Genomic DNA, 24,787 nt, shown 5'->3' on the forward strand with positions numbered 1-24,787 from the left:
TAGAAATGCTAACAAGGAAGAGCCATTCTTTCTTCATTATGTTTATTTGATTCCCTACAAAATACCAACAGAGCGTTGGTGATGGTCAGTTGGGGCTGTTCATTAGAGAGTAAGTCTTTCCATGAGGATTATTTTGTTTTCAATGATGTCCTTAAGCCACTTTTATCTAAACTGACACTGTTCTGGCCTGGAGGATGAAATAAAAGAGAGTAAATAGTAAGAATAATATTGAACCAAGTTTGGCCAGCTCAGAACTGGCCTTTATTCACAGGGCAAGCCTATCTGCTGAAAAAAAGACCACCAACTAGACCTGTGTAAACCCAAGACAAGTTCATTATGGAGAAGGCAGGTGCTCATGGGGTGGCTATCCATGCCTGCAGTGGAGTGAAGCTGATGATAAGCAGGGCCATTTGGTTTTGCATAGCAAGATTTTTGACAGCTTCCTCCACCTCTCTGCTATTATTGCAAACTTACTTACATCAGTCTCCTTTGTTTTTGGCATGGAAAAGCTTGCTAGAACCTCCTGAGTTGTGTCAGTGCTGGAAGAGTAATAACATTTACCTGTGAATCAGCCTGCTGGACTCCAGAGTGAAGAATACCTCCACAGGCGAGGTCTGCAAAAGAGTAGCGACAGGGCAAAGTTCACATACAGGACATCAAAAAGCAGGCATTTAAATTAGGTAAGAGCTACTATCTACTTCTTCAAAAATAACCTGTGTAGCTGTACAACATTTCTGTTACAGATCAGAATAGTTTTGGTTTAAAGCCTCTGAGTATTCTCTTGTGAAGGCAAAGACTCAGATGTTACAAATTAAGGCTTGTGCCTTAAATTTCTGACCTTAGATTTCTGACCAGTGGCTGTGAGCTGTTGTGCTGGTCTTGGCTGTGTAGAGTTAATTTTCTTTGCCATAGCTAGTTTGGGGCTATGGTTTGGATTTGTGCTGAAAACAGTGTCGATGACACAGGGATATTTTTGTTTCTGCTGAGCAGTGCTCACACACAATCGAGGACTTCTCTGCTCCTCACACCAGCCCACCAGCGAGGGCTGGAGGTGCACAAGGAGTTGAGAGTGGGACACAGCCAGGACAGCCAACCCCAGCTGACCACAGGGATATTCCATGCCATGTGACATCATGCTCAGCAACAAAACTAGGGAGGAGGTTGGTTGGGGGTGGCCACTGCTCAGGGACTGGCCAGGCATCAATTGGTGGTGAAGAATTGTTTTCATCTGCATCACCTGTCTTAGTTGTTATTTTTTTCTCTCCTGATTATTTTTTTCCTTAATTTTTTTGTCATTATTATTATTATTTATTTTTTTAAATTATTAAACTGTTTTTATCTCAACCCATGAGTTTTCTCACTTTCACACTTCCAATTCTCTCCCCCATCCCACTAGGAGGTGGGGTGGAAGGAGTGAGTGAGCAGCTGTGTGGTCTTTAGTTGCCAGTTGGGGTTAAACCTCGACATCTGTGGACTGATATTTGGGGATCCACAGCCAGTAAGTAGAAAAGCTAGGGTTCAATATGACTGAGTATAGGTTCTGGAGGTAAAAAGTCTACTCAGTGCAATTTATTTCTTTTTTTTCTTGAGCTGCAACATATGATTGTACGGGTGACAGGCTTCAGGCCAATCTGGAAAGGGGTTCTGAGACAGCATGAAGAGTAGTGGGCCAGCCTCCCTCTGCTGACCCCTTGTTCTGTGACATTCTGGCAACAGCCAGGCCTTGTCAGCATCTCTTGTGAGAGCTGCTGGCTCCTGGCCAGTCTCTCTGCTGCCCTCCTGTCTCCCTGCCTCAGGAAACACCCCCTGTACTCTTGTCCCTTGAAGGATTGGTACATGCCATTTCTGAGTACTTACGGCAGGTTTGATTTTGGAGATCTCTATAACAAAGTAGATGCTTGCTGTTGCTTGTGGGATGGGCTTTCTGCGTGTTGGGACACTCCAGCAAACTCTGTAATGGTACCTCTTGCTGTACTTCAGTTCTTCTTCCTGGAGAAATTCTGACCAGTGAAGCCAGCTTCTGTGAACATCCCATGTCTGCTGAACAAACACATCACGCTAACATTCCCTCTGTCCAGCAGAGGTGACTTGAGGGAGGTGCTAAAAAGGAACTGAGGTGCTCTCCTCTAATTTTTCACACTCCCCAAGGAAGGCATGACCTTCCTGAGTGGATGGAATTGTCACTCACAGAAATATATTCTTCAATCTGCCGTCGTCCTTTCTCTACTGTGAAGTTGTTGCCTGTGATCCACTGGATATTTTTGATGACACTCTTGGTTTCTAAAATAGATAAAATGCTGACAAATCCTTCTGGGAAGACCCTAACACATACAAATAGAGCAGACATGCTACCTTTCTCTTTTTTCTCCAGCTCTGGAAGATATTCCTCTGTACCGCTTCTCCCCTTTTCTGTGAGAATGTGAGCTTTTTCCTTACTGGCAGCGTTTTCCTCTCCCTTGTCCATTGTCTTCCGTTTTAGAAAGAGAAACACGCAAATGCACTGAGAGTGAGTTGTTTGTGGTACCCAGCAACCCAGGGAGTGTTTGCTCCCTGTTGCCATGGCAAGGTGGCTGCCAGCCAATGGGAGCACTGGGCTCCCGGCATCCCCATCCACGTCTGGGGGGGCCCCTATGGATGGGGACTGCGGGGCCCCTTTGGACCAGGGACCCTAGGGAAATTCCTCCCTGGCAGCCATTGTCTCCTGGAAGGGAAAGATGGGATGAGCAGGAAAACAGATGTGGGATCCTGCTAGATTCTCTGTTTGTCAAATTTCTGCCAGTCTCGACAACTTGGGAACTAAACCAGCCTCCGGTCTGTGCGCTGCCATACGCAGTCTCAGCCCAGCCCATCACATAGAGGTGCTGCAGGCTCTGCACACCAGCGCTTGGGACACAGAGCCCTTCAGAGGGAAAGGACCACGGATGCTAAGAGAGGCCAGAGATATTTAGCAGAGTGCAGCATGGTGAATTCCAAGCAACCACTGTGTTGGAAATGACTTAGCAGCTGATGGGAAGGTCTTGTGCTGGAACCGCTGGGGAGGCAAGACTTGGGATGCAGAACCCTAAAGAGCTCTGTGTGCATGACAGATGAGGCCCGCTCATTTACCGCATCTCATGCAATAAAGGAAGCTTATTCCAGCTGCTGCTCAGGACATATTGTAAGGTGAGCACAGCACAAGGCAAGGTGTCAAACGGAAAAGGCCTTTTCTGAGCCCAAAAATTCTCCATGGAGACACGCTAACCCAGGCAGGACACATCTCACAAGAGCTCTTCAAGACCCCTTGGTGTCTGGAAGGATTACAGCAAACCCTGCCTAAAACAGCTCTGCTTTGTTTTTCAGCTGTCTGTGGTTTGGGAGAGATGCTCAAGGCCAGTGTGAGCCCTGGAAACCTGTCTCCTCCTCTGCTTCCTGACCTGATCTCCACATCTTTTCCCTCTCGTATTTCTTGTCCTCCTGATCTTCTCTCCTTGCTAGGTCTTCTGTCTCTCCAGCCAGTGCTGTAGCCAATTACCTGGTGGTAAGTGCTTTGGGCTGGTGTTTCATTGATTCCCAAGGTCTTTTCAGTCATGTCCAATAGAGCCAATGCCAGCCGTCTCCAAGAGGGACCTGCTACTGGCCAAGGCTGAGCCCATCAGCAACTGGCAGCGACTGAGCCCAGTGGCAGCACTGGGATAACGTATTTAAGAAGTTGGGAAAAGTTGCTGTACAACAGCAGTTGCAGTCGGAGAGAGGAGCAAGAATATGTGAGAGCAACAACTCTGCAGGCACCAAGGTCAGTGAAAGAGGGGCAGGAGGTGCTCCAGGCATCAGAGCAGAGATTCCCGTGCAGCCCATGGTGAAGACCATGGCGAGGCAGGCTTCCCCCTGCAGCCTACGGAGTCCACGATGGAGTAAATAGCCATCTGCAGCTCACGGAGGACCCCACACTGGAGCAGGTGGATGCCCAAAGGAGGCTGCAACCCTGTGGAGACCCCGTGTTGGAGCAGGCTTCTGGCAGGAGCTGTGGAGAGAGGAGCTGGAGCAGGGGAAGAACGTAAGGAGTCCTCCCCTGAGGAGGAAGGAGCAGCAGAGACAACTTGTGATGAACTGACTGCACACCCCCACTGCTTGGAGGGAAGAGGTAATCAGGAGTGAAGGTGAGCCCGGGAAGAAGGGAGGGGTTGGGGGAAGGTGTTTTAAGATTTGGTTTTATTTCTTATTATCCTAGTTTGGTAATAAATTAATTTCCCCAAGTCAAGTCTGTTTTGACCATGATGGTGATTGGTGAGTGATCTCCCTGTCATTATCTCAACCCATGAGCCTTTTTTTATATTTTCTGTCCCCCTGTCCAGCTGAGGAGGGGAGCGATAGAGTGGGTTTGGTGGGCACCTGGTGTCCAGTCAGGGTCAACCCACCACAGCAACACAGATCCAAGGGCTGAATACATGTATATCTTTATTAAAGAGTTAAATCATTTTATACAGATGTGTGGATTCTTCAAAGTGCCGACACCTTAGTCTATGTTCTCCAGACCCTGAAAAAGAAAAAGTAACAGCTGTATTTGCACCATTCTCATCACTAACTTTTAAGAGCGCATAACTGACAATGCAGTTTTATCAAACTATGCTTTGTAAGTACCTAAGTCCTAATTTAAAAAAAAAAATAATTAAAGTGCACATCCCCACAGACAGGCCAGCTGCAGGTACACAGCGAGCTCCCACTACCCCAAGACTGGCTGGTGCCCACCTCAGAGGCAGTGGGAGCCCCCAGCCCCGATCTCAGGGCTCCTGCTCCCCTCCCCACGGTACCTGCCCGATGCCCCCAGCACCTGCCTTGGAGACGTAGTACTTGTTGACACCCGACAGCCGCCGGTCTCGTTCCATCAGGGTCCACTGGTAGGGATAGCGGGCGATCCGCTTCTCCTGCGGGCATGCACGGCACTATATGTCACAGCCCCGGGGAAGGGGCTCCCGGAGGTACGGGGATCTCTGAGGGAAGCGGTCCCGAGGAAAGGGGGATCTCGGAGGGAAGGAGTGCCAGAGGGAAGAAGGGGTCTGGGGAGAAGCGGAGCCCCGGGATCCCGGGCGGGGACACCGGGGATAGGGGGTGGGGGGGAGTAGGCCCGGTCGCCCCGCCCCGCGCTGACCTTGCCGCCGTTGCACCAGCGGTGCATGTAGACGGTGGAAAGACCAGGGATAGCGAGGCAGATGCCCATGATGGCCATGCCGGGCAGGATCTCGTACCACATCCCGCCAGTCCGGTGCCGCCGGTCCGGTGTCGCCCGCCCCGGCCTGCCTGCGGGCACTCCCAGCCTCCCCCGCGCGCGGCGGTGTACGCCGGGACCTGTAGTCCGGCTGGGCGCGGTGCACGCCGGGACCTGTAGTCCAGCGGGGGGAGCCTGGGCCGAGGGCGCGGTTCGTGTCCCTTTACGGCGCAGTCGCGCAGAGGCGCGGCGGCCAATGGGCGGGCGGGGCGGGGCGGAGCAGCCAATGGACGGGCGGGGCGGGGCGGGGCTGTCCGGCGGCCCGGGATGAAGGAGGACAAGGAGAACGCCAGGCCCAAGGAGCGGCGCGGTGGGCCCGCTGCCGGGCCGGGGGCCTTGCTGGGGACGGGGACTGCCACCGGCACGGACGGCAGGGCCGGCGGCGCTGAGCTCGACCGCCTGGAGCGGCCCAAGGACAAGAAGGAGACCCTCAGCAAGGTAGGGCCTGTGCGCCGCTCGGTGCGGGCCCGCCCCGCCCGTGGTGATGGGCCTTGCGCGGCGGCTCTTGGGGGTGGCCGTTGAGGGCTGCAGGGGGGGTGATAGGGGCTGCCCTAACCGTTGTGCCGCAGGTGGTGATCCGGCGGCTGCCGCCCAGCCTGACGAAGGAGCAGCTGGAGGAGCATCTCCAGCCCCTGCCCGAGCACGACTACTTCGAGTTCTTCGCCAACGACTCCAGGTAGGGCCGCCCCCTTCCACCACAACCCCCCCACCTGGGGCTCCCGGGAGCCGCCGCTGCTGCCAGCCCAGCCCCGGGAGGCGCTGGCCCCCGGGAGGCACCGGCCCCGGGTCAGCCTCTCGGTCTTATCTTTCCGCAGCTTGTACCCTCACATGTTCTCGAGAGCCTACATCAACTTTAAGAACCAGGAAGACATAGTCCTCTTCAGGGATCGCTTTGACGGCTATGTTTTTGTCGATCACAAAGGCAAGTAAACGGCGCTCGGCTGTGTGTTTGCATCTTTCCTGGTGTGAGGGCAGTGTGCTAACTGAATTTTAGAGGGATGTGTGCGAGCAGCCTAACATGCCGCTTCTGGTATGTTTGGTTTTAGTGCAGTATTTCAAAGAACAAAGAAAATGTTTTATGCTTTGTGGAAACTAATAAAAATTGATTTTATATACCTATAAATTGACTTTTTTATATTATGTGTAAAAACCCAGTTAAGTGTGCATCAAGGTAGTAGTGGTGTCAGTATGAAAGCCAGTTGCTGTGCTCCTAAGGTTAATACTTGCATTGTCGTACCTGAGTATAAAGTCTGAACAGTGCAAGCAGGTAGGTGGTGTTGCTTTCCAAGCTAAATGAAGCTGAACTTAATGATGCCACCCTCTGCTATTCCCCTCACCTGTTCTGTATACATCTAGCGATGTGTCTTATTTTTTGATCAGTTTTTAATCAGACTGTTACTGATTTTTGTTTGCAATTGAGTGAGTCATCTTGATTCAGTAAAAGGAACAGCTTGTTCTTTGCAGTCTAAGTCGTGAAAGCGACTGCTCTCTAGAGATGTTCAACTGTAGGAAACAAATAATTTGTTTAATTCATTGGTTAAACATCCAAGTACATAGTTGCTACTTACCTTTTTTCTAAATTCACATTAGGTATTCAGTACATCTTATGTTTTTAAATTTTGCATTTCAAAATTGCTTACATTGAGTAGCACTAAAAGTTGTTAATCTCTCATTGGTAGACCTTAAATTTACATATTTAGCAAAAGCTTTAACAAGAGTGTTCCTATTGCCTTCACTAGGCTAAGGATTTCGCCTTGAACTTTGTTTCAAGTACATGTGTCTTACACTTCACCTAGCCAGGTGTTTTATGTGACATAGAGCTCTGTCAACAAGATTCTTCCTTATTTATGAGGGCTGCATAACGAAGTTCTAATAACACCTAGATCTTTTAAATAGCTGGTTTGCAGTGTAAGAGCACACTGTACTTGCCATGCCCAACAGCAATATTCGACTTAACCAGCTGTAAATGTTGCATTCTTGTCAGAAGAGAAAACTTTTAAAGCCTGCCTGTAATGTTGCATTCTATTCATTTTGCTAAAAAGTGAGATTTGCCTCAGTTGCATTAACTTAAAATATTCTATTTTACTTGCACAACGAACGCATGGTCTGTAGGATGAGGACGTTACATGGTGCAGTGTAGCTGAGGTGGCTGAACTGACAGTTGTGGGCAGTCTTAAATCTAGCATTTCCTTCTTGTTGTGAGTGCGAGTTTGCTGGCTTGTTAAGGTAGTGAGAGTGTCTAGTTCATGAATTCTGCTGTCTCTAAAATGTTTTTTTGGTTTTTTTTTTTTATTAAATGGCTTTCAAAATACAAGGAATCTTTTTATGTTCTCCAAGTAGTCTCTTCTAGTATTGCATATTTCTTGTGAGGCTTATCTTCCTGCTTTAGACATGGACAATGTACTCTATTTTATATCTATTTCATTTCTATTTTAATGTATTAAACAGGTCAGGAATATGCTGCCATAGTAGAGTTTGCACCTTTCCAAAAAGCTGCAAAAAAGAAGAGTAAGAAAAAGGATGCCAAAACTGGAACTATCGAAGATGGTATAACAGCTACCTAGTTTGTTTTGCATGTGTGGACTTGAAAGACCTAGCAGCAATTTGAATATAATGTTTTTACTGTGATGCTGAAGTTTATCAGTAGAATGTTTGCTTAATTATATGTGAAGCTTATTAGCACTGCTTTGTCAGATGCCAATTTATTAAATATGATTGTCCTAGACAAACATAATGCAGCAGCTCATTTGAGAGCTGCCGATTTATGAAAAAGTGACATACAAACAACACAACTTATGCAAATCTAACCCAAACTTCCAGCATTGCGCAATGCAAATTCTTTTCATGTTTTCATGTTTCATATGTCTTCCCCCCCCCCCCCCGCCCTTTTTTCCCCTTTTTCCCTTTCCCCTCCCCCATAGATCCAGAGTACAAGAAGTTTTTGGAAAGTTACAGTGCAGATGATGAAAAACTAACCTCCACTCCTGAAACTTTATTGGAGGAAATAGAGGCAAGAAACAAAGAGCTAATAGGTATGGAAATCTATGTACTATAGTTACATTTTCCTAGAGCACAAAAAAAATGTATGTGGTGTAATTTGAAGCTGTGATTTCTCAACCTTGAGGAGGCTAAATTCTTTTGTGTGCTTTCTTGGTATTTGATAAACCTTTAGGCTAATGTTATTCAGTGTATTTTATTTTGATCCCATGCTCTAAATTCTTCTCTAGGTTTAAGTTTTATATGATAACCTTCCTTCCTGTTTTAAATTGCCAATCAGATGTTCGTTAGCCAGACTAGGCTGTGGAGTGGCTGCATTTCAGTGAGATGCAGTGATGTTTAATGCAAAATGCTGTGAGCAGTGATGTTCCTGCAGGCACAAGTTAAGGGAGATTGTGGTTGGGTAAAATACCACAAAAATGACCAGAATGCTCTTTTTAAGCATGTTACAGGTATCTCTTTCAAAGCAAGAGTATCTGGGAAAAGCCTAATGCAGACTGAATATCCCTTTACAGATAGATAGGTGTACTGGATATTATATTAGTGTCCTAAAGAAGTTTATAGAATCCTAATAGTTGCTGCTGTTGAGAGATAGGATTGGAATACTTGTTTCACTGCTGTATTGCTGTATGTGAGAGGAGATAGGCTGGATAATCCATAAGGCTTCTTCATTTCACATAGAGTTTTGTTGTAGGCATTGCAGTATTGGATAAGGTAAATGGTTTACATTTGTTTTTATATATTCTGTAGCTAAAAAGACTACTCCTTTGTTGAACTTCTTGAAAAATAAACAGGTAAGACTATCTCCTGAATCTTCTTGTTGCTTGCAAGTATGATTTGCTTATTTAAAGCATGGTTGCATATATTGCGATGTGTATCTTGATATGTTTCTGCCCTTTCTTTTGAAGATGCTTTTGACCCAAGTTTCCTTGTTAACACCTGGTTCACATATTTTAAACTACTAAAACACTGGCCTGTGTAGGAATGGTAGTGCTTTATGTGCATCCTGTTCACAGCTAAACATCTCTGTGGCACTGACAAACAGGATCCCATTTTAATGCTTTCATTTTTTATGCAGTTATGGCTGAGGTTGTTGTAGATGATTTTTCTCCTAGCATATAATCTCATTGTAACTTTTAGCAATGGGAAGAAACCACAGATGGGGCAGATTCAATTAAAATTAGAATGATAAAGGCCGAGGCTGGTGTTTGTTTTTTTTTAAGACAAATTAAGGCTTATGAGCAAGGCAAAAAGGTGAAACGCTGCTATAACATGTTCAGGTTCACAACAGAGATGTCGAACTTTTTTTTCTTTCTTTCTTTCTTTCTTTCTTTTATAATAGGGATGGTTTTGAGGTGAGTTATTTGGTGATGAATTACTTTACCACTTTGTGGCAGGGTATCTTGTTGGGCTTAAAGGGATGTTTTCTAGTGTGGAAATACAGTATTTTTCTTTGCTTTTGCACACACAGAGACTAAGAGAAGAAAAAAGAGAGGAGAGGAGGAGGAGAGAATTGGAAAGAAAAAGACAAAGGGAAGAAGAAAGAAGAAAATGGAAAGAGGAGGAGAGAAGGAAGAGAAAAGAAGCAGAAAAACTGAAAAAAGTAGACAGATGCCCAGAAAAAGAAAGAGACAGATCAAAAGACGAACCAAAGATTAAGGTCTAGAACAGTTCTTTATTATAAACTGTTACATTCCCTTTCCCCTATTATTTGTATATCAGTCTCTCAAAATGTGCTTTGAGTATTGCGTGAAGAATCACATGAGTTTGATGTTAGTAAATTACCACTTTTTTGTAATATTCAATATTAGGTATTGTAAAGGTTTACATGCTGTAATGCTTCATAGTAATATTTAAAGCTGTTGTCATGTGACTGTTGTACATGCTGTGGTAAACGGAATCGTGAATTCACTATGGAATGGAGACTATTTTTAAGCTTTCTAAAATGGTCTGGTTTAGGAGAAAAATCCTAGTCTGCTCTGTGGATTATGCTTACTCATACACTCCAGCTTTTAGAAATACTGCGACTTGCAGTAACATTACTTTAACGTTTATTTCTTACTGGACTGTGGTTCCTTTGATGCAATTTCGGTGTTGTGCCAGACAATATGTATTAGAGTGAGCTTTTTAGTTGAGACTTCTGTTTTCTTTGTAGCTACTTAAGAAGCCTGAAAAAGATGAAAAAGACTTGGAGAAAAAAGAAAAATCCAAGAAACTGGAAAGAGAGACTCTGAGGGAGGAAAAAAATGCGAGTAGTGCATCTGCCAAACGATCTGATGGGGAGACAAAAGAAGAGAAGGCAAAAAAGTATTCTAGTACTTGCTATAAATATGTATATGTATATATAACTTGTTTCCTGATCGTACTGAGGCTTAGGCTGCTCTGCCATGACCGTGTTTTGAAATCTCTTTCAAATTATTTTACTGATATAAGGCATGGGTTGTGTTCTCTGTGGTAGCGCACATCCCTGTAATTACAGAAAGCTGTGTGAATTACCTGAGGATTCTTCACTAGTGAACAAATTTTAATATTTTTGCAACTCACTGTAGGAACTCCGCAAAAGAAGCCCAGGTGTAGGTGACCTGCAGCAGGCTGTGAGCACTGTCCTTGCAATGAGAGAATTATAACCATGGCAAGAGGAGAGGTGAACTCCAGTTAGTAGTCCCTTTAAGTCTTGTAAACGGTCAAAGTGGAAAGTGTCATTCTCAACTGCTCTGTGATCTGTTCAAGGTTCAGCTCTGCCATGTGAGAGATAGAGATGAGACAGAGAGATTCAGGTGTTTTCCAAAGCCAGAGGAGACTCAGCCAGTGATGTGAGTAGTAGGCTAGGAAATGCTAGCAGTCAGTGTCATCTCTCGTTATCGTGCATGACTCAGGTTATTACAGCTTCCCAAAAGCTCCCTAGAACCTGCCAGTCTGTCGTCTTCATATTGCACATTTACACCAGTATTACATTGATCTCCCAGCTCTGTCTGATGAATCTTTTGAGCTTCATTTTCAGTTTTGTTTTCATACAGATCAGAAGATGAGTGTGTAAAGGACTACAGGGACCGAGATAGAGATTTTGAAAGAGACAGAGAATATGAGAGAGCACAGAGGGAGAAACTGAGACGCCAAGAAGAGGAGCGTCGGAGGCAGAAAGAGCGCTTTGAGAAAGAGAAGGTTTTTAGAAGAAAAGAGGAAGAGGTGAAAAAGGAGAGAGACTTACTCAGAGAAAAGGGAAAGAAAAGTGATCTTACAGACTTTACCAGCAGCACGGACAAATCTGAGAAAGTAACCAAAGACGATAAAAAAGAGGATACAATTAAGAGGGATCGTATCAGAAACAAGGTGCTGGATTTCTTTAAATTCCTGTGTTGATTCATAGGGACCAGTTTGGGGTTTTTAGGATAAAAGCACTTCAGGGAAAGAACAATGTAGTTTCTCTGTTGAAACTTCTCCCTGTTTTGGTGACAAACACTGCTAAACAGTTTGTGATATTTTTTTTGTCACTTATAGGAATTAAGTCAAGATACTATGGGCTAAATCGTAATGACGCTGATCCCTTTTCATTTGCTGACTTAAGCCATAGGCCGTATCTTTAAAGGTGTAGAGCATCAGTAATGTACCTGTATCTCTGCTGATGGTATACATGCCTGAAAATACATCTCAAAGTGGGAGTGGGATTGAACAGGTTCCTCCAAAACAGGGATGAGACTGCTGCATGCAGAATGTGACAGAAGAGCTCCTGTAGACTCAAGAAATAATATCTTGAGTTTAGTTTTATATACTCTGCAAATCTGTTTTTGCAGCATCAGTATGCACGTTTTCCATGTCACTTAAGGCGTTATTGGGTACAAATAAAACTCGAAGCTTTGAAGTTGGCCTCTGTTCTGAGAGAAGGTGAGCTGAACTCATCTTAAGAGGAAACACTTTACAAATAACTTCAACTATGTGCAGTGTTCTTTGTGGCTTGAACAGGGATGTTGCCTTACAACAGAGACAACCTTGATTTGAGACAGTTGAAGTTACATTGCCAGCATGGTGGAATAGTTTAACTTAGAACACCTTGAAAAGTTTGAATTTGAGCCATTTCTAATTACACTGATGCCATAATAATCGTGATAGCGTGGGGCTATGAAAGAGTCTAAATAGTTTTGATTTATTTCAGGATCGCCCAGCAATGCAGCTGTACCAGCCAGGAGCCCGAAGCCGAAGCAGACTGTGTCAGTATGAAGAGGGTGCCACAAAAGCCGTGGATCAGGGAGCGGATAAGAAACCAGAGAGTGAGAGCAGTAACACGAAAGAGGAGGAGTGACTAGCATGCAAGCCTTATGTGTTCTGACTGTCTGTGCAGCCAAAGAGCATGTACTACGCAATCCAGAAGTGCCTTCGAAGCAAAGAAGGAACACAGGAAGAAAGGGGGCATTGTGCTGTTGGATGTTTCTGGTTAAAGAACCTCAGTTGTAGATTCGGAATTTGAAATGTGTTCTCATTGTATTTTCAGTTATTTGAATTTATTTTCCCAGCATCTAACTACAACAGAGAAGAGAATCTTTGCAAAGTAGAAAGACTTTATGGCCTTAAGTATGATAATAAATGAGTCATGCGGTCAGGAGGAGATGACACCTGGATCTAGAGCCAGAGCTTTACTGTGAGGTGATTGGAGCCGGTCTTTGACGTGCTTCAGCAAAGTGAGCTTGAAGTTGGCTGGAGTGAACACAGGTGTTGTCGCTATGTTGTGCGGTGCTCCTTCCTGAGGCAAGGGTAGCTAAACTATGTCAGTCTGGCATGGCATGGAGACAGGTACGCAGGCGGGGGCTGTTGAGGTGCCGGTGCACAGCAGCCCCCTGGCATATGAAGAGGAGAACGTCTGGCCTTGCAGTAGTGCGTCAGGGAGGGAGAGACCTTCCTCTCCAGTGGTTCTCGGATAAAGTAACTGAGTTGGAGTGTATGAATAAGCTGGCTTAATATTGGATACTTCTTGAGAAATTCTCATGTAGAGTCTACCTACATTGAAATGCTTGTTTTTAATCAAATGTAGCTGGTTTGAGCATCCTGTTCTTTTCCAGCATTCTCCTCTCCCTTCCTTAGAGTCTGAAGCGTTTCCTGACTCCTGCCCTCTCGGTACGGCTTCCTCTTCCCTCGTAACCTGAAGTATTGTTTTACAGTCCAGAAAGAGACTTCACCAGTAGCAGCTCCTCCTAAGCTAGCGAACTTTAGCCATAGCTATTTTGTACTAAAAACAATAAACTCGCAGAAACTTGTACCGCCGCCGTCCCTCACTGAGCTCCGTCTGCGCCGGGGCGGGTCCCCCGGGCCGCCAGGGGGTGCTGTGGCCGCGGAGCCCGCGCCGCCGCCGCCTCGCTGGCCGCTTCCCCCCGCCCCTTCCGCCTCTTCCGCCGCCGCCATCGCCGGGACGCCGGGCAGCTCCGCGCCATGGTGAGACCATCGGCCGCCATCCGCCGCCGTGCCGCGGCACCCCGAGCCCTCTCACCGCCGCGGGCTGGCTTGGGACCCTCGGCGGGCAGCCGCGCGGGGCGGGAGGGCTCCGGGGGCGGCTTTCCCATCCCCGGCCCGCCGAGGCCTTGCGGGGCGGTACCGGTGCCTTGCTCTGCTGAGCCCCCGCGGTGGGGCCGGCCCGGGCCCGCGCTGCGGCACTAACGGCTGCTCTTTCTTCCAGTCGTCCCACAAGACGTTCAAGATCAAGCGCTTCCTCGCTAAGAAGCAGAAGCAGAACCGGCCCATCCCGCAGTGGATTCGCATGAAGACGGGCAATAAGATCAGGTAAGGAGAAGAGCGGCGGACTTGGGAGCTGCGGCCTCCCTCCGGCTGCCCGTGCGGCACGGACTGAAGTCAGAACCTGATTGTGTAAAAGGGTATATGCAAGCAAAAGTGCAGTTTTGTGCCCGCGAATACCGGAGGAGCGCAGATACACAGCTCCACCGGGTGCTGTCGGCCCGTTGTGTTTTCTCGAGGCAGTGTGGGGCTTCAGTGCCGTTTCCTGCTGTAGCGGTTCATGCAGTGCTCTGCAGCTATCCACGGGTGTCCAGTGGTGGCACGTGTAAAGTGAAAGCGTGAAATGTACGCGTGGATAATTATTCCAGAATTGGTACCCAGGTAGCCTCTCTGCTTCTTCCGTCCCTTCCCAGCGCCTTTACGCCCTCTCCTAGCTGTCCCTCTGGGTTCCTGAGCTCTCGAGGAACAGTATTTTACTGAGTGTGGGTGTTGTGAGATACACAAGGTGGTACGTAAGGGAGCAAAGGTCTTGTTGGGTGTATGGGAGATAAAATTGATAGTATAAGATCCTTGGTATGTGACTGCAGAATTAATTTGCTACAGTTCCTTTTTATTTGCCTACAGTGTTTCTTTTCAAGTATTGTATTTAGGAAAACACAGTAAGAGAGTACTGTAGAATACCAGGTAAATGTGAGGCATGCAAAAGGTGATGCATATCTGAGCCCTCCAGTTTAAAATTTTCAATCAATATCATTTGGTCACTCACACTGTGCAGTGAAGTTTTTATCTCATATGCTCCAGTCTCTAGACTTTTTAAGGGAACAGGATTCTTCCTCCCAGGTCATTTTTTGTCCTAAGTAGTGAGGAAAGTGATAGTAGCAGTGGCTGACCCAGGCAGTGAAACAGCACAGAATTGCTAGGCTCTGTTCATGTTACTTCTAACTTGTTTCTTTCTAGGAAAAATCAGTGTTGTGTGCCCCAGACTGTATTCTTGTCTTGCAGGTACCACCTTATAACAGGGTTCTGCTTTAGCTACATTGCGGTACTTTGAAATACTTTATCATGGGTCAGAGTCATGAATTTTTGTCCTGTGGCACTTCAGTGCCTCAGTCATCAGTTTTATCCAAACTGCTATAGCAGGCTGCAATTACAGTGCTTCATTCTGTGGGAGTACTGCCATTTTCCTGCTGAGAGTAACTCTGTTAACGCTGTCTTCGGTTTCATCTGTACAGTGGTGAAACTGTTTGTTAACATGTACAAGTACATGCTCATAAATGAATATACTTTCCTGGAAGAGGGCCTTTTCCATATGCTGCATCTTAGACCCTGAAATACATTCAAGAGGTAGTTTTCATTATCGCTGGACAGTCAATACAAGATCACAGATCTTGTGTCCAAAAGAGCAGGTGATATTTCACACGCCAGTGCTGATGCATCTCTGTAGGCATCTTTATCTCTTGGAGGTTTAGATTCTATTGCAGTAACCTGCTAGTTGGCTAGTGAATGAAGAAAGGAAACGGAGATAGATATTTTAAAAAATAAGTACACAGCTGATTGTTGTTGGCAGTTTACCACTGTAGCACATAAGAAAGATTTCAATCCTTTACGGTTGAGCTAATTCAAGGTGGTTTCAGTCTGGATCTTCAAATGTGTGTGTGCACTTTGCTAATTTAGACTGCTTTTGTCTTAGGTACAACTCCAAAAGGAGACACTGGAGAAGGACCAAACTGGGCTTGTAAGAGAGACTGTCTCCTGGGAACTCTAATAACACCTGTCTTTCTGCGTCAGATTGGTACACCCCGTATGCTGTTCAGCGACCCACAAGTGATTCCTTCTGTAGTGTTGGACTGCAATCCCCAGTGTTTCGGTTGGGTTTTTTTATAAGCTAGTCTGGGTTATTGATGTTAACTGGGAAAATCTTGAACTAATTTGCATCTGAAACATGAAGACTGTGTTCTATTAGTGTTCTTTCTTTCAGGCATTATGATGAGTATTGACAGTGTACAGGCTTACTAATAAACATGGACCTGAATGACTTGGTTGAAATTTGGTTTGAATAAATAAATATATATATACGGTGGGATAGTAACAGAGAATAAAAACTAACATTACTGTCAATATAATCTTACTTAGTGTGAGAAACCTTGTCATCTCTTAGAGTAGGCTGTGTCTTCCTTTTCACTTACTGTAAACCTTCGAGAGCAAAAGCGTAATGATTTTTTGCAGAAAAGGGGTAAAAATCAGAACTGATTTTAGAGGAGTTAATTTGTCTAATAAAAAAATTTCTTCAAACTGAAATAGTTAAAAAAGAAAAAAAGTCTTAGAGGTAGGTTTGAAAAAGACAGACTTCACTTCATGATCCATAGACCCCTGTGGCTACAGTAAGTGGCATCAGCCTCTTACTACTTAACCCCAGGGAAGACTGGATTACATTTCTGGTAGATTTATGAACTGTTAACTAAGAAGAGTAAGAAGCAGTGTCAGAATTTGCTAAAGATGTGTGCGTGTATAGCTGACGGGTGCATTTTATGGAGCTGGGAAGCAAAGCATGCCAAAAATGCTCCTCTGGGGTAAGGTGGATTCCTGTTTTAGGTGTGCTGTGAGGAGGATCCAAACTAACAAAACCTTTTGCTAAACCAAATCAATCTCCGGTTAACCACCCTCTTAGTTATGCTCACATGTTGGATGCGTGTATGTTCCCTTGCGGCTGGCTCCTGTCACAGCTGCAGATTCTCAACTCCACTATTATCTCTCATGTGGTCCGTTTGAACATGCAGGGTAGACCACGTGAAAAAGTGTAGATAGTCCTGTTGGTTGGTCAGATAACCTTTTTTTTTATTAATGGAAGAGTCAACTGCAAGTGTTGAACAGTGCAAATGATGGCTCTATGGTACTGGGCAAATGCTGAAATGTTACATGCCCAAAAGTAGTATAAAAATACATGCCCAGGGAGCGCGAACACGGAGCTGAGAATAATTGGTGATACCTGAATACCAAGATGACCCATCCTGTGCCTGAGCAGCGTACTGGCAAGGCTGCCCCTGAACACCCGCCTGTGTGAGCTGCAGGTGGCTCCTCGTGAGCCTCATGCCTGTGGTCAGGGCTGGCAGCGTCTGACCCGGCACAGGTCTGGCCCCTGCGGCATCAGGAGCTGCTCCTGGTCAGGGCGTGGGGCAGGGAGCCCTTGGAGCCTGGGGTGAAGATCCTGGCTGGGGAGCGGGTGCAGTGGCATCATCAGACAAAAGGAAGTTTCACTTGGAAGGTAGAAAAGGAGGAGGAAAGGGAAGAATACAGCAAGGGTGGTGGATAGCTTTATATCCTAGAAAATGCAATGCTCACCTAATACCTGCGTGTTCCCTAGAATATGTAATAACCTTTTCCTGAGTTTTGTTTCGAGCTCTGTGTTGGCTTGATTAAATTGGGCTTGATGCCAGCCACAGGTGCAGCGTAATTTAAAAAATTCTGAGCAGAAGGATAATAACTCAAGATGTTGCTCAAAGGAAGAGTTAGCAGCTATTTAAAAAGGGGGAGAGAGGAAAGAAGGGATTAAACCATGCAGAGCTGTCAGCACTCCAGCTCCCCAACACTTGGCAGTCTTCCCTGGGGTCTGTGAAACATCATGATGCTGTTGTCTGGGTTCTGCCTGCCGTAGTGGTTCAGTTCCTGGGTGGCAGCTTCCTGAGGAAGCTTCAGGCTGCCACACCTTCTGCGTTGCTGCTTTTCATGTTGGAGGTAAATAGATTTATCTCCTTTGCATTACAATTTGTAGCAAATAAAGCTGGGCAGCGGCATATGCCAAGCACACATAAATGCACAACAAACACACGCCTTGCTCGGAGCTCGTGACAGTCTCTGTCTCCTAAGGTGTGCTGGAGGTTTCTGTGAGCACAGGGGAGCAAGGCTGGGATTTTTACAAACTTCAGGACACTTCAGAGGTATCTTCTAGCACCTTTTCCTGTCTGGTTAAGTCTAGCTGCTACTTCATTATCGGGGGAAGCAGTAAGTCACTGCAACAGGAAGGCAGCATTGCCAGAGATGTTTCAACAGAGGGCCATGTGCCACAAACACTTTTACCCCCATGTTTTTTAAATCTCTTCTGCATTCTTCTCTTTGAAGCAAGTGTTTAGGAAATAACAGCGCGGCTGAGGATTGAAGATCAGCCTTGGAGCCCTCCCTGCCTCTCCCCATCAGCACTGCTGCCAGGCAAAGCTGCTGGCAGAATTCCTCTTTAATTGTGGCTATGAGGACCTGGCTGAGGAGGAAAAAAGTAATTTTATGGATGTGAGAATGGAAAGAGACAGTTTTCTCCATGGCATTTGTGGGAAAGCTTTCCTGAGCAATGGCTTGAACTATTTATTACTATTTATTAGGTAGTCTCCCTATTACAGTCATTACTGTGCTATTTTTATTAGATGGAAGCAGATTCTACCAAGGAGCTGCTTTGGAAAATAACGCCTCATATTATTTTTCCTGATTTGACTGAATTTGTTTTTCAAATTTGACATTAAGGGATAACGTGGATTAAAAATTTAGTACAAATTAAAATTGGGTTAAAATCAATCTTCTGCAGAACCTTAACCGACACAAATACCTCTGGGTTTGAATGATTTCTGGTTTTCCTGTGGCAGCTCTCTTTGCCCTCTCCTTCCCTGTGAGAGTTGCAGGGGGGATCCGGAATCTCTGTAGAACTGGGCTGACACACCATGACTGAGACATCAACAGAAGTGTTAAAGGAAAAAATCTAAATAATGTGGATGTCTAGTCCATTAATTTTGTTGGATACGCTTTTGTTTTCTGAGTGAGAAGCAAAGTCAGAGCTGATGGTATACTTGGGGAATATTTTTTAAATGTGTCTGTGTTTCCAAACCGACCGCCCCTCTGCAGGTATGAAAATAAACCATGGGAGGCAGAGGGGTGGGTCACCGGCAGTGGCGTGGTGTTCAGGGCAAATGCAACGTACAGCAGCAGAAAGGGTACTGCCATTTGAAGAAGATCCTTTTTTTGCTCTGTGGAGAGGAACCCTTGGAGGGCCGGGGGTGGCGTTGATGAGTATGGTGTAACACCACCCAGAGAAGCAGGGCTCTGGTCTTGCTTCTTCTGAAGTGCCTGCCTAATTTGCCTCAGAGCAGACTGCAGCTTCAAACCCATGACCCACAAACCCACGATGGGGGAAAAGCTGCCTTTAGGGGCTTTTGGTTAGCTGTCAAGGGGAGGCAAGCACTAAAAATCACATAGTTATATTTAAGTGTAGCATTTGCCAATTAAATTTTACTTTCAAATGGAACATGTCCAGGTTTCCTGGTGGAGCGTGACTAAGGTACAAATGCCAAGGAAACGGCTCCTTCAACGGCATTCTCATTAATTCCACTGTTTACTCTGTGCCTTACTCAGAGGAGGATGTAAGAGCTGTCACGCCCCCTTTTCCCAACAGCACACTGCTGCGAAAGGGTGACGGAGGACTGACAGGCCAAAAAATATTTCATCTGACATGCACCCACCTGTCACCAACAGCACTTTGGTTACCAGAACTAAAGATGGCAGGTGGTTTTTTTGACATCAGTGCTTTTCATGGAGTTTGTGCTGGTGTGACCAGACTCATCAGAAGACAGACATGCTGTGACGTGGATGTGGCCAAAGAGTTCTGGAAGGAGCTATGTTGCCAAAGTACTTAATTTATTAAAGCATTACAAAAATGGTGTAGATCAGGCATGAAATCCATTCACAGTGTGTTTTGTGTGTCTCCGATTAAAAAGATGTCCAGACATCTATGTGTCCACCCAGTCACCTGGACTGGATACTATCCCGGCACTGGATCACTATCCACTCATCTCGAGGCTGTTCTTCCATGTATCATCTGCTGCAGACTGGGTTATTCCTGTGTCCAAGCAGCATTTCAGAGCACAATCTGAATATAAATGGGGTTTGCTCAGGGTCTGTGAAACCCACAGGCTCAAGTTCCTCCAAGGAAGTTACCCGTGTACCGTTCTGCATCAAGGTGCAAATTCACCCGCGCGGCGAGGCCAGAGATCACCTCAAGTCCCTCAGTCACCTCTGCAGACCCCCAGAAAGGCAGCTAGAAAGAAACCACGACTCCCCTCCAACGCGAGGTGACTCCACAAGGGCTGTTGCTCTGCGATGGGGAACAGAAACTCCCTGGTTGCTGCCTGAGTCACTTCTCAAATGGGACTGCTATTTAAGGGGGCAGAAATGGTCTCATGATGATGAAAAAGAGGAAGGGGCCCTTGTTTTTCTGAAGACGTTTTGAAGCAGCCCTGGCCTTTGAGAACATGAAAAGCAAGTTGAAATAAGCTGGGCAGAGCTCCATTTGGTGAACAAAACACAAGCAGGCGAGCAGAGGCTTTGCCCTTTTAATGCAGTTACCGGTACATACACGCGGGATTATGCTGCTGTAGGGACATTTCACAAGAGTTTCATTTTTGAGCATGACCTCAGTAGCAACAAAGATAATCTCACAGCCTTCATTCCTTTTCCATGGTTTTGAGCAATGAGTCATCTTCCCAGCACTGCTCCTGGACTCTAGTCCCTGCAGGAGCCACCACGTGCCACCCCATTGGGTGTCCCTCCTGCCTCCTCCATCCCCTGCGGGGCTGAGCGTCTCAGGCTCCCCTGGACGGGGGTCCCTAGGGAAGGGCTGCCAGGGGGACTTGCCTTGCAACTTTGAAAGACTTCTGGGCCCGGCCTCCTGTGGCAAACCAGGCATTCCAGCTCTTACTTTACTGAGAAATAGCTTTATCTCTCATAAACAAACAGCAACCCAGAGGAGGTGCATGTGGCGGAGACCCTGGGATCTCACAGAGGGCTGGAAAGCATTTGCAGCTTGGTGGCACGGTCTGCTTGTCTGCACCCGCTCTCCCTGCCGGCAGAGAAGCATACATAAAAAAGTGTTGCGTTGGGGGGGTTGTTTCTGAAGCCATAGTTGCTTCTCCATTATCAGCCCAGAGCCAGGCCTCTGGCATCTCAACAGCACAGTTGTGAAATACTTAATTATATTTTGCCAACGTCCGTCCGGGCACCCGAGGTGCCATGACCAGTCCAACCTCACAGCGTTGCTGGGAACTGGGGCAGTGCCGATGGCCTCATTGTACAGGTGGGAGAACCAAGTCACCAAGTTGCAGCTTAAACCAACTACAGTCACACGCAAAGTCTGCCGGCAGCCAGGGATGGGCAGCCCAAACATCCACCCCCGGCCTCCCAGCACAGGACACCACCTCCTGCAGTGGGTCTGCATCTCCCCATGGGCACATGGGGTGTCAGAGAAGCAGCTCCCCGCAGCAGGGCCAGCACATGAGCCCCCAACATGGGGCTCTGCTGGGCTGTGGCAAGGAGCCCCCATCAGCAGGGGTAAGGGGGCAAAACCCCCTCCACGGACAGGCAGGTTTTTGGAAGGGCTGTCCCCAGGCAGTGTTCCCGATGGCCATGGTTGCCCACGCACTCACACCAGCACAGCCCCAAAAGACCACATGAGACCCGGAGTGGCCATGGTGCCCCTGTGCAGGGGGTTAATCCCTGCTTGGCCAGGAATTTCGAGCGCTGGCCCTCGCCAAGTTCCCAGCTCCCTGCAGGCTCCTTCGGCTGCTATTCAGCGCGGGTTTGCTGGCGAATGGGCCAGGGGAGCTTCAGCGCTCTTGGAAGAAATTGAATGCCTGTCTGACAAAGCCCCGGAGGGTTGACAGGTTCCAGGAGCGCGGGGCTTTCCCCTCAGCCCCGGAGTCCACGCAGTCCCGCCCTGCCCTGGCCTCTCTGGATGACTTACAGTTGTTGTTGGTGTTGTGAGAGCGCAGCTGGACCAAGTCCTCCTCCAAGGCCCCCGCCAGCTCCTTCAGCTCCCTGGAGGCATCCGCCCTCAGGTACTGCCAAGCCTTGCGACCGCTGTGGTCCCTGCAGCTGGTGTCCGCCCCATAGGCTCCCACAAGCACTTTGATGAGCAGCTCATGTCCCTGCAGGGCGGCCAGGTGCAAAGGGGTGAGCCCGCCACTGGCCGTGGGGATGTTCACGTTGACGGGATAGCCCTTCTTCTGGGCATGGGAGATGACCTGGATGAAGCGCTCGTGGTGGCCGTGCTTGGCAAGCCAGTGGAGAGCGGTGAAGCCAGTCACAAAGTCTTTCCTGGTCAGCAGGCTGGGATCCAGGTCCAGCAGCCTGACAATGTTGTCCGCGTCACCCTGGGCCACCGTCAGCAGCCACTCGTGCTCCAGGGGATCCAGGGCAAGGGACAGCACCTCGGGGCTCTGCTCGGGCTTCTGCTCTTGTTGCAGCCCTGCAAGGACACTGCTGTTGTTAGATGTCTTCTGAGTGGTAGAAAAGCGCTTGGTGCTGCTGGGGCTATTGCTCTGCAGGAGGATTTCCTTCAGCTCCTTCCTCCGGGTACTGCCGGAGCCAACGGAGAGCCTGCCCGCAGTCCTACCCCAGCTCCCTGGGCTCTGGCTGCCCCGGCTGAAGCTCCTGGTGGTGTCCATCTTCTGCAGCGGGTGGAAACGCTCCCTGCTCTCCGTGGCGGCTGGCCAGAGATGGGACCTGCGGGCTAGGCTCCTCGCTTGGGGCTGGGCAGCTTCCAGGAAGGCGAACGTCTGGGCAATGCCAGCTATCCTCTGCTCTGCCAAGCCTGGCTCCCGCTCCCTCTCCCGCCGGGCCATGGCGGTGGCTCCCGTGGGACTGGCTGGCTGCCTGGTCCCCGGCAGGGCGCAGCCTGCACTCCCCAGTTCTCACCCCACACTTCCTGCCCCGGCGTTAGGCGAAGGAGGAACCGACTCTGCACGGCAGGAGGGCACGCTGGGCACGGCGGCGGATCCGCAGTGCTGCCGCACTGCCGGGGCGGTGCAGACGACCTTTGGTCACATTGTGGCTGCCGCCGCCGTCAGGCACGGCCGTGGCCATGGGCCGTCCGCCCCCCCGGGCCCTGCTGGCCTGTGGCGTCACAAAGGGAGAGCGGGCGTGCGGGGCCACCGGGGCAGGCGGAGGCAGGGGGGTCTGGGCAGCTCGATGCTGGTGTTACAGAAGAAATTTGATTAACTGTAACTGTACTCTTCTCCCCGAATAGTCTCGTTTAGCATTAGTGGCCTAGCATGAGCAGATAAAGTAGCTGAAGCCTTGGGCTGCAAGAGCTGACCAAGCGTAAACTTTTGATAAAACTGCTAACAAAGAACTCGCTGAATTCCACAGATACGAGCGGAGTGAAGAAGATGAGGACCAAGGAGGCAATTCCAAGGGAATGAAGTAACTGCAGAAGGCAGCCAGCCCAGCCACAGTGCAAACCAGTAAGAAATCAAGAGACCACCAACCAGAATTACATGGTTGGATTTGGGGATGGGGTGGTGAGTGGAATGGGTGTAACTGAGAGCTGTGAATTGGGGTACGGGTACGGGTCCCTCTCTGGAGGTACCCAGAATGAGCTGTAAACGAAGAACTAATGAAAGATTAATTGGAAACCTTCACTTGGACTTGGCATTCTCAGTAGGATCCTAGGATTGGACCCTGCTACGGTGGCCACCATGCGTAAATCCATAACACTGGTCGCAGTGACAGTGCCTCTGGCCCCAGTGGCACCCCAAAGCCCTGGGTGCTTTGCTGAGGCACCTGCCTTACAGTCCTCCACAAAATTGCCCCCCATCATTGCAATGCTTCTCCTTGGTGCTGTGCTCAGGAAGGATGAGCCCCAAGGGGCTGCTTTCCTGGTGGCTAGTGGGTGTCTGCTGTAAGGGACACCCAGCCCAGGGCAGTGATTTGGGTCCCTTGCCACCCAATGTTTCAGCCCAGCGGCATTTTGTCCTTCCTCTCTTGCTATGTTTCACTTCCCAGCAAGGCCCCGTGCCTGGCACTGTTGGCAGCTGCAGCCACCAGCATTTTGTACCCTAATTTTGTTACAAATCAGGGCAAATCCCTCTGCTCCAAAAGCCCCCAGACCCATTTCTCCCAAGGCCTTTCTTATCCATGGCTCCTCAGGCACCCATAGGATGGCTGAACTGTCACCAGGTGGTTTGGCAGCTGGTCAGGCAGCTAAGAGCCACGCCAGCCCCTTCAACCTTTTTTCTTTGCCTTCCCTGAGCTTTAGCCCTACCCCAGGCTGATTGTCAGCCCTAAAGGGAGCTTTGCCTTTCTCCAACCACTTGGACCAGTTTTTCTGGGATGCCTGGGGAGCTGGCGTCATCCCATAAAGCCCAAACGACTGGTGGTGAAAACATAATTGTCCCCTTGCTCCCTTTTGGGTGCTGCCTGGTTTTGTCACTGGCTGTTGGTGGCTTCTGTGGGCTCAGGGAGGCGGAGGACTTGACCCACAGAGCTGTGGGATCCCGGGGAATGGTTTAAAACACTTGTCGGGTGGCAGCTGGGGAAAACAAGGCAGGAAATGAGGTGCTGCTTTGGGGGGATGAGGGCACCGACAGTGCAAAGTGGTCATGCCTGTATTAGGGACTGGTCGCACTGGCGAGCTCTGACGAGACTAAAACCAGGGTGACAACCTTGGGGGGTTTACTCGGGGTCCCAGGGGCTGGGAAAAGTTACTTGCTTTGAGTTTCCTCTCAGCTTTTGTTTGATGCTTGTGCCGGCACCAAATGAAGGGAAACACAAGTGGCAGCAGCTACACCCTCAGGATGGGTTTATCCAGCCCCCGCCCGCCGGGGCAGCGGGGCCGGGGAAGGGGCTGTACTGCCCCTGGCAGAGAAATGGGCCCAGACGCCATCAATCGGGTTCCTGGGTGAGCACGAACCGTCCCCACGGACCTCACCGAAACCACACAGACATTTTATTCCAAACGGCAAGTGACTGACCGAGCCTGGCAGACCCTTAGACCCCAACCACACACCCCAGCCCAGC

General features: G+C 48.3%; 5 protein-coding genes and 1 non-coding gene across 10 annotated transcripts in view; 4 read left to right on the forward strand and 2 right to left on the reverse strand.

Annotated features, from left to right (window-relative positions):
• Positions 1-4,417: 4,417 nt before the first annotated feature.
• NDUFA1 (NADH:ubiquinone oxidoreductase subunit A1) lies at positions 4,418-5,316 on the reverse strand. Its single transcript, XM_054213537.1, has 3 exons — positions 5,126-5,316; positions 4,812-4,901; positions 4,418-4,513 (listed from the first exon to the last, which is right to left on the reverse strand). The coding sequence occupies exons 1-3, from the start codon at positions 5,225-5,227 to the stop codon at positions 4,493-4,495; spliced, it is 213 nt and encodes a 70-aa protein (XP_054069512.1). The 5' UTR covers positions 5,228-5,316; the 3' UTR covers positions 4,418-4,492.
• A 173-nt stretch (positions 5,317-5,489) lies between these two features.
• Positions 5,490-12,703, forward strand: UPF3B (UPF3B regulator of nonsense mediated mRNA decay). Of its 4 annotated transcripts, XM_054213421.1 has the most exons (10): positions 5,490-5,680; positions 5,812-5,918; positions 6,058-6,164; positions 7,691-7,789; positions 8,164-8,274; positions 8,990-9,033; positions 9,711-9,899; positions 10,395-10,546; positions 11,257-11,569; positions 12,390-12,703. In XM_054213421.1, exons 1-10 carry the CDS (start codon positions 5,510-5,512, stop codon positions 12,534-12,536), a joined length of 1,440 nt encoding a protein of 479 aa, XP_054069396.1. In that variant the 5' UTR covers positions 5,490-5,509; the 3' UTR covers positions 12,537-12,703. The 4 variants fall into 4 exon arrangements, with proteins under 4 accessions (XP_054069396.1, XP_054069397.1, XP_054069399.1 ...); XM_054213422.1 differs by lacking the exon at positions 11,257-11,569; XM_054213424.1 differs by lacking the exon at positions 12,390-12,703 and having other exon boundaries at positions 11,241-11,411.
• An 812-nt stretch (positions 12,704-13,515) lies between these two features.
• Positions 13,516-15,992, forward strand: RPL39 (ribosomal protein L39). The gene is made up of 3 exons (XM_054213434.1): positions 13,516-13,660; positions 13,902-14,005; positions 15,648-15,992. The coding sequence occupies exons 1-3, from the start codon at positions 13,658-13,660 to the stop codon at positions 15,694-15,696; spliced, it is 156 nt and encodes a 51-aa protein (XP_054069409.1). The 5' UTR covers positions 13,516-13,657; the 3' UTR covers positions 15,697-15,992.
• Positions 15,091-15,219, forward strand: LOC128915383 (small nucleolar RNA SNORA69). The gene has a single exon (XR_008468623.1). It is a non-coding gene; the product is annotated as a small nucleolar RNA SNORA69 (small nucleolar RNA).
• A 3,051-nt stretch (positions 15,993-19,043) lies between the features above and the next one.
• Positions 19,044-22,948, reverse strand: SOWAHD (sosondowah ankyrin repeat domain family member D). 2 transcript variants are annotated; one of them, XM_054213432.1, is made up of 2 exons: positions 21,732-22,948; positions 19,044-20,831 (listed from the first exon to the last, which is right to left on the reverse strand). In XM_054213432.1, the coding sequence occupies exons 1-2, from the start codon at positions 22,609-22,611 to the stop codon at positions 20,692-20,694; spliced, it is 1,020 nt and encodes a 339-aa protein (XP_054069407.1). In that variant the 5' UTR covers positions 22,612-22,948; the 3' UTR covers positions 19,044-20,691. The 2 variants fall into 2 exon arrangements, with proteins under 2 accessions (XP_054069407.1, XP_054069408.1); XM_054213433.1 differs by having other exon boundaries at positions 20,698-22,942.
• A 133-nt stretch (positions 22,949-23,081) lies between these two features.
• The window catches only part of SEPTIN6 (septin 6), a 34,483-nt gene continuing 32,777 nt past the window's right edge, over positions 23,082-24,787 (forward strand). Inside the window, exon 1 of the mRNA XM_054213431.1 lies at positions 23,082-23,232. The gene's annotated coding sequence lies outside the window, so the exon portion shown is untranslated. The remainder of the gene's footprint in view (positions 23,233-24,787) is intronic.

The sequence above is a fragment of the Rissa tridactyla genome, chromosome 9, assembly GCF_028500815.1.
Source record: "Rissa tridactyla isolate bRisTri1 chromosome 9, bRisTri1.patW.cur.20221130, whole genome shotgun sequence".
NCBI classification, from domain to species: domain Eukaryota; kingdom Metazoa; phylum Chordata; class Aves; order Charadriiformes; family Laridae; genus Rissa; species Rissa tridactyla.